The sequence below is a fragment of the Salvelinus alpinus genome, chromosome 26 (genome assembly GCF_045679555.1).
Source record: "Salvelinus alpinus chromosome 26, SLU_Salpinus.1, whole genome shotgun sequence".
Classification (NCBI taxonomy): domain Eukaryota; kingdom Metazoa; phylum Chordata; class Actinopteri; order Salmoniformes; family Salmonidae; genus Salvelinus; species Salvelinus alpinus.
Window position 1 is genome coordinate 24,379,999 of NC_092111.1, and position 12,295 is coordinate 24,392,293.

A 12,295-nucleotide genomic window follows, 5' to 3' on the forward strand; every position below is an offset into this window, starting at 1 on the left:
CAAATTCTGGGATTGTTGGTTTATTTGGTGGCTGTATAAAAAAAGCTCTTCCTTTCTTGGAGGACAATACAACTATACTTATTTTATAGGCTTCAAGGCTAGTACTGTTTTATCACTCTGCAGAGAGAAGGCTCTATATGTGTACTCTTAAATGATCAAACCAATCAAAGAATAAATAGAAACCAATCAATCATCCTAAATGTAGCTAGGTGACAACCACATCAGTCATGGATAAAAAGCTTCCTCGCAGCAGTTATATCAGCTCAAGTAAGAAAAGACAAGTGATGTACTTTGCATCTCCCTCACTCCATTGTTAGGTGTGGTGAGGATTATCAAATCCCATCTCAACACGGCTCCATGTGTTACCCAACACAAATCAGAGACACAGACAAACAAAAACCACTCGAAATGACACTTCAAATTTTGACTGTTTTTTTTGTTCAGTTTTGTTTCAAAATAAAGACTCACATCATTGTTTAGAGACAATCTACAACAGGAGTTACAAAAAATAGTTGCCCAGGCAATAAACATACACAGGTTTCTGTTATAACTATACACATTATGGTTACAGGTGGTGCTCCTATTCATATACACAAGGCTCGCTGCCCCAAATGTACACCGTGTCGCTGCCGTCTGCCACAGCGGTAATCATGGTTACAGAGGGCAAGACAGGCGACGCCCGGTCTTTTCCCGGGGGACATGGACATATGATATGATACATCACTTTTACAGGACTAATATAGGTCAAAAAAAACAAACACACCACTCTCCTCTTTTCTGTACAACTCATTGTTTCACTTTACCCCCCTGAGAGAGGGGGAGATTGGGCAGATAGAGGGGTTTGAGGTAGACTCAGCGATGACAGTACACCGTAGAGCTACTTCCTTCTTTGAGACTTAAGTAACAACACCTTTCATATATCATGCCTCAAGATGAGCCAATAGTGGTAGTGTTGGCAGATTTGAAATAGGTTGTTGTAGACGTCTGCAAGCAGGAAGTCGCTCCGTTGTGTACCATGTCATATCACGGCGTCTACCTTTAAACTCACGGCCCCTCACCCCCTTCCCTCAGAATTCCTATAAAAAGATCTAAAAAACAAATACAGCTTCATGTTAAAGCAGAAATGACTACTACTAACAGTGTGTCCTGTGGTGGTGGTAACAATCCCCAAACTACACCGCAAACGTTTTGCGTGTTCCGTAAGCGTAATGTTTTTGGACTGCTACACCAGAAGGGGGAAACCACTTTATCAGTTATTTACACTTCAGTCAGACGCCAGGTCTCTCTCTGCGTTTTAAATAGACTTGAAGTGTAAAAAGACTTGTCTCGTTGATTTCAGTGGATTCGTTTCAACTGTGGCTAACAAATGTTTAGTAAATGGATAAGCCACGTTTGCCATGTAGTTTGGGGGTTGGGGAGGTGGTGTGGTTCAGGCAGTGAGTAGAAGGTCAAACCAGAGGGTGGTGGTGGGAGGGGGCTTTGTACAAGTACTACGCAGTATAGAAAGGGCTTTTCAAAACAAAAATTTGATATTACAATTTACAATATACAACAACTTATATGTCACAACCAAGGAGGTGAGAATATACACTGAAATGCACAATAGTTTTTCTAAGATTTTAGTTTTTTGTGTGAGTTTTTTGTTTTTTTATATCGTCTGATACCAAAAAGGGTGGTAAATCACTTTTACATTACAAGGGTTTACAAATGTACAATTATACAGTCAGAAATATGTGTTCACTACTAGGATACATTATAGATACAGATTCAACATCAAAAACCAGAAAAACTACAAAGTTTTATATATATATTTATATATATATATGCAAAGGTCTACACCAAGTATACACGCTATATATAGAAGCAAGACCGGAAACGAATCTCCCATGCTAAATGATCTGTGTGCTGGTAAGCTCATGGTGCGTGTGTAGCATGTGTGTGTGGTGTGTGCGTGTCTGTTTGTGTACGGTGTGTGTTGTCTGAGTTGGTGACGTCAGACAAATTAAATACGTTTGTTCCATCCCATACTTGCGATAGGACAGTGTGTGCGCCGCAGCAGTAGCAACAAAGTTAAATGATTCTAATTGATTTAAAAGACAAATAAAGGAAAACAAAAAAAAGGGAGAGGAATGGAGGGGTGGGATGCTTGGGTTGGGGGAGGGGCTAAATTAACCAAGGCTTCCTGTTTAGACAGGCCCCTCCCAATGGGCTACCATGGGGGTAAGAGTGAGCGGGAGGGTTGGAGTATTTAAAGAGGGTCCTACATGATGTAATTGGGGGGTAGGATAGTAGTTTACATGATCTCATTAGGAGGGGAATAAAGGGGAGGAGGGGGTATAGGGTTACGGGTGTCGGGAATAATGGGGTATATATGGATAGTAGTTTACACGATGCCACTAGGCGGGCCACTCCGTTCTTCATGTAGGGTATAGGCCAGGGGTTATGGTACAGAAGACAAGACATTCCAATACAACGTCAGCTGTGCACAGAGAGAGGGTGGGTTTATGTTGAATGGCCACCGTTCCACCAACACCCAGCAGGTGATCTACTGCACACGGCTGACGTACATGTTGGTCCGTCTTGTCCTTAAGGGTAGTAGTTTACATGATGCCATTGGGAGGGCCACAGAGAGGGCCCAGGTCCACTCCATTCTTCATGTAGTATTTCTCCAGCTTAGCCAGGATGTGTTTGCCATACGTATACTTCCTCAGAGTGGAGATGTGGGGCCGGATCTGATGGGGAGAGAGAGGGAGAAATAAGTACACACACAATTGCATAACCATCGATACATATATTTCTAGAGCTTTGAGAACACGAATGAAAAACCGCTATACAAAATAAATCACACACACACTACTTCTCTCTTTCAAACACACACACAGGTCCCAACCTTGTGCATTACGATCTTCCTCTGTGTTGGTTCAGCCACGTCAATCATCTTCTGAACCACGTAGTTGGCGTACTGGTCCTTCATCATGGTGTACAAGGCGCTGTGGGGCCCCTCCGTCAGGCTACACACCTCGTCTATCAACACGGCCCGCTCTGCACGGGACGCATGGCTCACACACTTCTCCACCACGTTACTGCAGAGAGAGGCTGGGTTAGCCACGGATTCTGCTTGGCCTTTTGCGTTCTAGGCCAGGTTAACTGTAACTTTGACAACCACAGATTCAAAACGGGTTTATAAACAATGTTCCCTCTATGCTACGTACGGGCAAGCAGCTCTCCTGGGACTGTCGCGCAGAATAAATATCAACCCGCGCAGAGAAGCACAAGATTTAACTTCACTCAACTAGTTTTCCCCTTTAGTTAACACTACCTATGTGGGAATTGTGATCGAATCAACTCAAGATCAGCCACTTTCAACGCAACATACCGAAACAAAATTATGCAAGATATTTTCTTGTAATAATAATAATAATAATTCATTTTATACAGTGGTTTCTTGTGTCAAACAACATTTTCATTCACGTCCTTGTCTGAAGGACAAGTGGATAAACAGGTTAATGTCAAGCCCTGCATGTTTTTTCCCAAAAGTCTCATGGAATGTAGGCCTACATTGAACACCACACATTGGCTGCTACTGTAGGCTTCATGATAGAACAGCTATTTCCATGTTAAAATGTTATAGGATGCATGTTTTCCATTGTTTTTGATGGTATGCCACTCTGGTAGGCCTACATTATGATCCAATAGCCACAGTAGTCTACTTGGCCACTGTTATAACTAACTTAAAGCGGTTTGCGCTGAGCAGACCTGAAATTTGGTCAATGACCAAAAAAATGATAAACCAATATGATTGCTTGATGTGCGAGTGTGTACCTGGCAAACTTGTGTTGGCTCAGCCCCAGTACGTTTCCTCTGATCTCAGCTACTATCTTACTCTTGTCCTCCGCTCTGCCGTGTTCTAATACATGCTGGATCACATAGTTACCATACTGGTCCTGGACAGAGAGAGAGATTTACACACAGTTTGGCATTTAGCTACTTGACAAGGCTGAACATTTGTTCAACCAGTTCCAGCCTTAAACACAATACAGAATGTCAGTGTGATGACAATGTTCTGATCTGGACATCAGCAGATGCAAAACAAACATATGAACAATTTTGCAACAAAATGTCTGGTGAAACCGGTGGTGTGTGCGTTTTACCTGCACCAGTTGTTCAGTGTGTTGGTGCAGCTCCTCCAGAATGGGCAGGGTCTGGTCTGGAAGGCAGTGTTCTAGAATACGCTGGATCACTCTACAGCCGTAGGGGTGGGTGGAGAGGGCAAACACCTGCAGAGACACACACATTATGCACACACCTAGACCTTAACACACCTGACATAACTGATGGCTCATTCACACACCAGTGAAAGACTGAAGAAAGCCAATTCCCAATGACCAACTTAACTAGACAAACAATCACTAACGTTTACACAACTATCTCCTGAGTGGGAATGGAAACACGCAGGAATGTGGAAATCGGTACAATTGAGAAAACCAAGAGCCCAATCCAATGTGACTAATATACAGACAATCTTTATGTGAGCTGAAAAACCACAATTCATAGTGCATTAGCTCACTCTCCCACAGTCAGCGAAGCACAGGCACAATATTCTCTTTAAAAACACACTCTTTATGGTCATTTTTCACTTTAGCCAGTGGATGGAAGATGGTTGCCTCTGGGTTGCCACTGGGCTGCTGTTGCCATTAACATGGTGACCCACGTGTTCCCTGCAGGCGATGTGTGTGTGTGAGAGAGAGTGTGCGCGTCACCCACCTGTCCCTTGAAGGCGTCTATTATGAAGTGTAGTGCGTGGGGCTGAACACACTCAATACACTTCTGCACCACGTGGTTGCCGTTCTGATCCTTCACACACTTCAATACATGGCCGTCCAGCTCCCGCACCATCTCACTCTGCAACACACACAGGGTTAGAGATAGATGAACACACCAAAGCACACAGTCTATAGTTGTTATTTGCGTGGAGGCTCCTCATACACAGACATGGACGATGTGCACACACACATGGCAGTACAATACGTACTATAACTTGTTGATCTGAGGGGATGAACTCCAGGGCCTTCTGTATGACTCTACAGCCATACATCTGCAGGGCCAGAGACAGGACATGACCCCTGATCCTCTCTGCTAGAGCCAGCTTTTGGTCCAGACTGCCAAACTACACAAAGAGGGAGACCGAGAGAGAGAAGAGACAGAACAGCTAACACAAACACTTCTGGATGATGTACAGTGCCTTCAAAAAAAGTATTCACACCCCTTTAATTTTCCCCATATTGTTGTGTTACAGCCTGAATTTAAAACGGACTAAATTGAGCTGTGTCACTGACCTACACACAATACCCCATAATGTCAAGGTGGAATTATGTTTTCAAAAATGTTTACAAATGAAAAGCTGAAATGTCTTGAGTCAATAAGCATTCAACCCCTTTGTTATGGCAAGCCTAAATTAGTTCAGGAATAAAAATGTGTTTAACAAGTCCCATAAGTTGCATGGGCTGTGTGCAATAAGTGTTTAACATTCTTTTTTTAAATGACTACCAAACACCTGTACCCCACACACGCAATTATCTGTAAGCAGTGAATTTCAAACACAGATTTAACCACAAAAACCAGCAAGGATTTCCAATGCCTCGTAAAGAAGGGCACCTATTGCTAGACGGGTAAAAATACAAAAAGTAGACATTGAATATCGCTTTTAGCATGGTGAAGTTATTAATTACACTTTGGGTGTATCAATACACCCAAAGATACAGGCGTCCTTCCTAACTCAGTTGCCGGAGAGGAAGGAAACCACTCAGGGATTTTACCATGAGGCAATGGTGACTAAAACAGTTAGAGTTTAATGGCTGTGATAGGAGAAAACAGACGATGTAACAACATTGTAGTTACTCCACAATACTAACCTAAATGACAGAGTGAAAAAGGAAACCAGTAAAGAATAAAAAATAAACCTAAATATGCATCCTGTTTGCAATAACGCACTAGAGTAATACTGCAAAAAAAATGTGGCAAAGAAATTAACTTTATGTCCTGAATACAAAGCATTACTAAGGGGAAAATCCAACACATCACTGAGTACCACTCTTCATATTTTCAAGAATGGTGGCGGCTGCATCATGTTATGGGTATGCTTGTAAATCGTCAAGGAATATGGTTACAGGACAAAAATAAACAGAACAGAGCTAACCACAAGCAGAATCCTAGAGGAAAACCTGGTTGAGTCTGTTTTCCAACAGACACCGGGAGACAAATTCACCTTTCAGCAGGACAATAATCTAAAACACAAGGCCAAATATACACTGGAGTTGTTTATCAAGACGACATTGAATGTTCCTGAGTGGCCTAGTTAAAGTTAACTTAAATCAGCTTGAAAATCTATGCAAGACTTGAAAATGGCTGTCTATCAATGGCCAATCTGACAGAGATGGAAGAATAAAAAATAAATTTAAAAAAAGGGAAAATATTCTACAATCCAGGTTTACAAAGCTCTTACAGAGACTTACCCAGAAAGACTCACAGCTGTAATCACTGCCAACAGTGTCTTTCTGGGTAAGTCTTTAAAATCCTGTTTTCACTTTGTCATTATAGTGTAGAGTCTAGATTAAAATATTTTTTGGGGGGGAATTCAGGCTGTAACAACAAATGTGTAATAAGTCAAGGGGTATGAATACTTTCTGAAGGCACTGTAGCAGTGAAAACACATAATTTACACACAGAGACAGGCCTGTTAGAAATTAGCCCCCCAAATACACACAACTCAAAGAACTTCTGGATTAGGTACCTGTCAAAAAACACACAATTGCCCACATACACACAGACGGGTCTGATACCAACATAAACGTTCACACAAACCTCAAAGAACTTCTGGATGACGTAGTTTCCAAAGACGTCGACCATGAGTTGATAGGCAGCCTGGAGGATCTCACTAAAGACCAGCTGACGCTCTGCTGAGCTGGCCCTCTCCAACTTCAACTGGATAAACCTGGAGGGGGAAAATTGTTATTGTTATTTTCATTATCATCTTTGACTCAACTAGGGATAAAACGGTTACCGGTTTCACGATAAACCACGGTAAAATGCCCAACGATTAGTATTACCGTTTCTAACTTTAATTATCCATTAAATCGTTTGATTACCAGTTTGAAAAACTCACAGTAAATACTGTCCAGCATCAACCAAAGTTGGCAACAGTCTGACGCAGGCGCAGCATGCAACGTGGCTTTGTTTTGTGTGAAAACATGGTGGAAGGCAGTGACGGCGCTCAGGAGATTTTTCAGCCTTCTAAGAGGACCAAATCTGAAGTGTGGTCGTATTTTGTGTTTTACAAGAGTGCCGAGGGAAACTTAAATCGAAGATGGTCACCCTGTCTGCAGAACATGCAACACTTCAAATCTCTTGAGTCATCTTCGTGACCACCCCCTACCCCACCTACTTTATTGCAAATGCAAGGTCAATTAACTTTCAGCTCAATGCATGATGTGGGGACTTCGGAATGGGGGAAAATGTCATGGTTTGTCCATCTAACTTGCTAACAGCTTGTCAATAATGTAAACTGAAGCTTTCAGTGTTACCTACTGTTGTAAAAACACTACACGTTGTTCTGCTGTTGTATGGGTCGTGTGTCTGCAGACTCTATTCTCCCATTGCACACGATAACTAGTACTTTAGTCACCCAACCAACACATTTTGTTCATTTCAAATCTGTCAGTTGTCGACTTGGTTGTAAAAGTGTTCCAACTGGAGAAACACTATAGACTCCTATACAAGACAATTTTTGGGCTCATTGCAATTACTATCACTGTCTTAAGACTCATTTGTATTTATGTAAATTGTGCATGGGGTCATTGCATATACTCAAATGCAACACAGAACATGGACTGTGTATGTGTAATAATAATAATAATAATTATAAATGTGACAACACCAATAATAATGCATTTGCTATTCCCTATTATCTTTGCAAATTTAATTTTTTTTAAAAAAAAGAGAGAGGCCTGCTGCCGTGCTGGTCCTGGCTGAACTCCATGTGTGTGTCTCTACCTGCTGCCGTGCTGGTCCTGGCTGAACTCCATGTGTGTGTCTCTACCTGCTGCCGTGCTGGTCCTGGCTGAACTCCATGTGCGTGTCTCTACCTGCTGCCGTGCTGGTCCTGGCTGAACTCCATGTGCGTGTCTCTACCTGCTGCCGTGCTGGTCCTGGCTGAACTCCATGTGTGTGTCTCTACCTGCTGCCGTGCTGGTCCTGGCTGAACTCCATGTGTGTGTCTCTACCTGCTGCCGTGCTGGTCCTGGCTGAACTCCATGTGTGTGTCTCTACCTGCTGCCGTGCTGGTCCTGGCTGAACTCCATGTGTGTGTCTCTACCTGCTGCCGTGCTGGTCCTGGCTGAACTCCATGTGTGTGTCTCTACCTGCTGCCGTGCTGGTCCTGGCTGAACTCCATGATGTGCCCAGCAATCTCTCTCAGCTGCAGGTTGGGGTAGCGGTTGTTCCGGAAGTCTTCCAGGAGCCGGCTCCGCCCTGACGGCATCACATCCGACATTCCGTAGCGTAGCCGTGACGACGGGAAGAGCTGGCTGCTGGGAGAGAAGAGGGAGGAGCCAGAACTGGCACTGCGATATTTCGCCTCCGCCCCCGGAGCAGCAGAAATGAAACGACCACTGCCATTGGTCAGCCCTCCTGGGGGGAGGGTTCAGAGAGTAGTGATGGTTAGTACTGATTGGATAACATAATAATAACAATGATAGAATGTTATAATACACTAACCCCAAAAATACAATGCAAGTTATGTCAGCATGTTAATAGACTTCATCACTCACCCAGGTTGAGGTTGGATGAGGAGCTGTGATTGGACAGAGATGGGGGTGGGGTTAGGGAGTGGGAGGGGCCTTGGTTGGGCAGGGGCATTCCGACAGGCCCGGGGGAGGAGCTAAAGCCCAGGGTTCCGTTGTAGAACCCCCCGTGACCAATGGGAGTGAGACTCGACTGGGTGCGTTTGTACAGGTCACTACTGCCGGTCAGAGAGTCACGACGAGAACCACTCCCACCACTGGAGTTAGCCACTGGAAGGAGACAACCATAAAACACACACACAGCTGTCACTATAGTTGGCCGGTAGAGGGAGTTATACACAGAGGAGAGCAGGCTACAGACAGTTAAACACAGAATGAGAAGCCTCTCCATCCAGCCTCCTGAATATCAGCCTTGGGTTGCACATGGATAGAGAGGGAGAGAGATGAGACAATAAAACACCACAGACACAGTCACACACACACCTGCGGTCCCAAAGCCTCCCAGCGTAGCTCCCAATGTTGCTCCCAGTGAAGAGTTGCTCTGACCGAACCCCAGAGAGGCAGAGCCAGGGCCTGGCTGGGTGGAGCCTGTAGAGAAAACATCATATCACTTTCTTTAATCTACATTTGTTTCGGAATTTAAATGGTAAATTAAATAATATTTGCACACATATTTTGGCCACGTTCCAGGCTGACTACATTGCAGACCCCTGCGGGATCTAACGTCTGGATAGATATTTGACATATCAACTAAACGCGTAATGATATAAGAATCTGATGCCAGACTGCGAAGTCGATGAAAAGGCATGCAACCATTGAAACGTCTGCAATGTAGTTCGCCTGGAACACAACATCTGTCAATTCACCCGTTTTGTTTTCACTCACAGTACGTTGTTTGGCTACCTTGAGAGAAGAGGGAGGAGCTCTGGGAGGAGTTGCTGAGAGAGGAGGATCCATAAAAGGAGTTTCCTGACATAGCCCCTCCCCCCTGCTGCTGAGGCTGCTGGGATTGCATGCCTCGGAACGGACCATTGGCCCCGCCTCCCATACCGCCGTTAGCCGCGCCACCTGCAGCTGCTGCAGCCGCCACTGGAGGCAGAGCGAGAGAGAGAGAGGTAGCGAGAGAGGTAGCGAGAGCGAGAGAGAGAGGTAGCGAGAGAGAGAGAGAGAGGTAGCGAGAGAGAGAGAGAGAGGTAGCGAGAGAGAGAGAGAGAGAGAGAGGTACCAACCAAATCATGAGAAAACAAAAAGATAATTACTTGACACATTGGAAAGAATTAACAAAAAAACTGAGCAAACTAGAATGCTATTTGGCCCTAAACAGAGAGTACACAGTGGCAGAATACCTGACCACTGTGACTGACCCAAACTTAAGGAAAGCTTTGACTATGTACAGACTCAGTGAGCATAGCCTTGCTATTGAGAAAGGCCGCCGTAGGCAGACATGGCTCTCAAGAGAAGACATGCTATGTGCACACTGCCCACAAAATGAGGTGGAAACTGAGCTGCACTTCCTAACCTCCTGCCCAATGTATGACCATATTAGAGAGACATATTTCCCTCAGATTACACAGATCCACAAAGAATTCGAAAACAAATCCAATTTTGATAAACTCCCATATCTACTGGGTGAAATTCCACAGTGTGCCATCACAGCAGCAAGATTTGTGACCTGTTGCCACAAGAAAAGGGCAACCAGTGAAGAACAAACACCACTGTAAATACAACCCATATTTATGTTTATTTATTTTAACTTGTGTGCTTTAACCATTTGTACATTGTTACAACACTGCATATATATAATATGACATTTGTAATGTCTTTATTGTTTTGAAACTTCTGTATGTGTAATGTTTACTGTTCATTTTTATTGTTTATTTGACTTTTGTATATTACCTACCTCACTTGCTTTGGCAATGTTAACACATGTTTCCCATGCCAATAAAGCCCCTTGAATTGAATTGAATTGGTAGCGAGAGAGAGAGAGAGAGGTAGCGAGAGAGAGAGAGGTAGCGAGAGAGAGAGAGGTAGCGAGAGAGAGAGAGGTAGCGAGAGAGAGAGAGAGAGAGAGAGAGAGAGAGAGAGGTAGAGAGAGAGAGAGAGAGGAGCGAGAGAGAGAGAGAGGTAGCGAGAGAGAGGTAGCGAGAGAGGTAGCGAGAGCGAGAGAGAGGTAGCGAGAGCGAGAGAGAGGTAGCGAGAGCGAGAGAGAGGTAGCGAGAGCGAGAGAGAGGTAGCGAGAGCGAGAGAGAGGTAGCGAGAGCGAGGTAGCGAGAGCGAGGTAGCGAGAGCGAGGTAGCGAGAGCGAGAGAGAGCGAGAGAGAGCGAGCGAGAGAGCGAGAGAGAGCGAGAGAGAGCGAGAGAGAGCGAGAGAGAGCGAGAGAGGTAGCGAGAGAGGTAGCGAGAGCGAGAGCGAGAGAGCGAGAGAGGTAGCGAGAGCGAGAGAGGTAGCGAGAGAGAGAGGTAGCGAGAGAGGTAGCGAGAGAGAGAGGTAGCGAGAGAGCGAGAGAGAGGTAGCGAGAGAGAGAGAGATAGCGAGAGAGAGAGAGAGAGAGATAGCGAGAGAGAGAGAGAGAGAGAGAGCGAGAGAGAGAGAGAGAGCGAGAGAGAGCGAGAGAGAGAGAGAGAGAGAGAGAGAGAGAGAGAGAGAGAGAGAGAGAGAGAGAGAGAGAGAGAGAGAGAGAGAGCGAGAGAGAGAGAGGTAGAGAGAGAGAGAGAGAGAGAGAGAGAGAGAGAGAGAGAGAGAGAGAGAGAGTAGCGAGAGAGAGAGAGAGAGGTAGCGAGAGAGAGAGAAAGGTAGCGAGAGAGAGAGAGAGAGAGAGGTATCGAGAGAGAGAGAGATAGCGAGAGAGAGAGAGAGATAGCGAGAGAGCGAGAGAGAGGTAGCGAGAGCGAGGTAGCGAGAGAGAGCGAGCGAGAGAGAGCGAGAGAGAGAGCGAGAGAGAGCGAGAGAGAGCGAGAGAGAGCGAGAGAGAGCGAGAGAGAGCGAGAGAGAGCGAGAGAGAGCGAGAGAGAGCGAGAGAGGTAGCGAGAGAGGTAGCGAGAGCGAGAGCGAGAGAGCGAGAGAGGTAGCGAGAGCGAGAGAGGTAGCGAGAGAGAGAGGTAGCGAAAGAGAGAGGTAGCGAGAGAGCGAGAGAGAGAGAGGTAGCGAGAGAGAGAGAGATAGCGAGAGAGAGAGAGAGAGAGATAGCGAGAGAGAGAGAGAGAGCGAGAGAGAGCGAGAGAGAGCGAGAGAGAGCGAGAGAGAGATAGAGAGAGAGAGAGAGAGAGAGAGAGAGAGAGAGAGAGAGAGAGAGAGAGAGAGAGAGAGGAGAGAGAGAGAGAGAGAGAGAGAGAGAGAGAGAGAGAGAGGTAGCGAGAGAGAGAGAGAGAGGTAGCGAGAGAGAGAGAGAGGTAGCGAGAGAGAGAGAGAGAGAGAGGTAGCGAGAGAGAGAGAGAGGTAGCGAGAGAGAGAGAGAGAGTAGCGAGAGAGAGAGAGAGAGGTAGCGAGAGAGAGAGAG

General features: G+C 45.3%; 1 protein-coding gene across 4 annotated transcripts in view; it reads right to left on the reverse strand.

Annotated features, from left to right (window-relative positions):
- Positions 1-415: 415 nt before the first annotated feature.
- pum1 (pumilio RNA-binding family member 1) overlaps positions 416-12,295 on the reverse strand; it is a 36,815-nt gene continuing 24,935 nt past the window's right edge. For 2 of the 4 annotated variants that reach the window (XM_071368372.1, XM_071368371.1), the window contains exons 14-24: positions 9,702-9,887; positions 9,282-9,386; positions 8,826-9,068; positions 8,418-8,685; positions 6,862-6,991; positions 5,033-5,167; positions 4,765-4,902; positions 4,152-4,277; positions 3,823-3,944; positions 2,891-3,083; positions 416-2,732 (exon numbers count right to left, since the gene is read on the reverse strand). In XM_071368372.1, the coding sequence (XP_071224473.1) occupies positions 2,601-2,732; positions 2,891-3,083; positions 3,823-3,944; positions 4,152-4,277; positions 4,765-4,902; positions 5,033-5,167; positions 6,862-6,991; positions 8,418-8,685; positions 8,826-9,068; positions 9,282-9,386; positions 9,702-9,887 (1,778 nt within the window). In that variant the 3' untranslated portion in view covers positions 416-2,600. Of the gene's footprint in view, positions 2,733-2,890; positions 3,084-3,822; positions 3,945-4,151; positions 4,278-4,764; positions 4,903-5,032; positions 5,168-6,861; positions 6,992-8,417; positions 8,686-8,825; positions 9,069-9,281; positions 9,387-9,683; positions 9,888-12,295 lie in introns of all 4 variants that reach the window. The other 2 variants (XM_071368370.1, XM_071368369.1) reach the window with 1 other exon arrangement.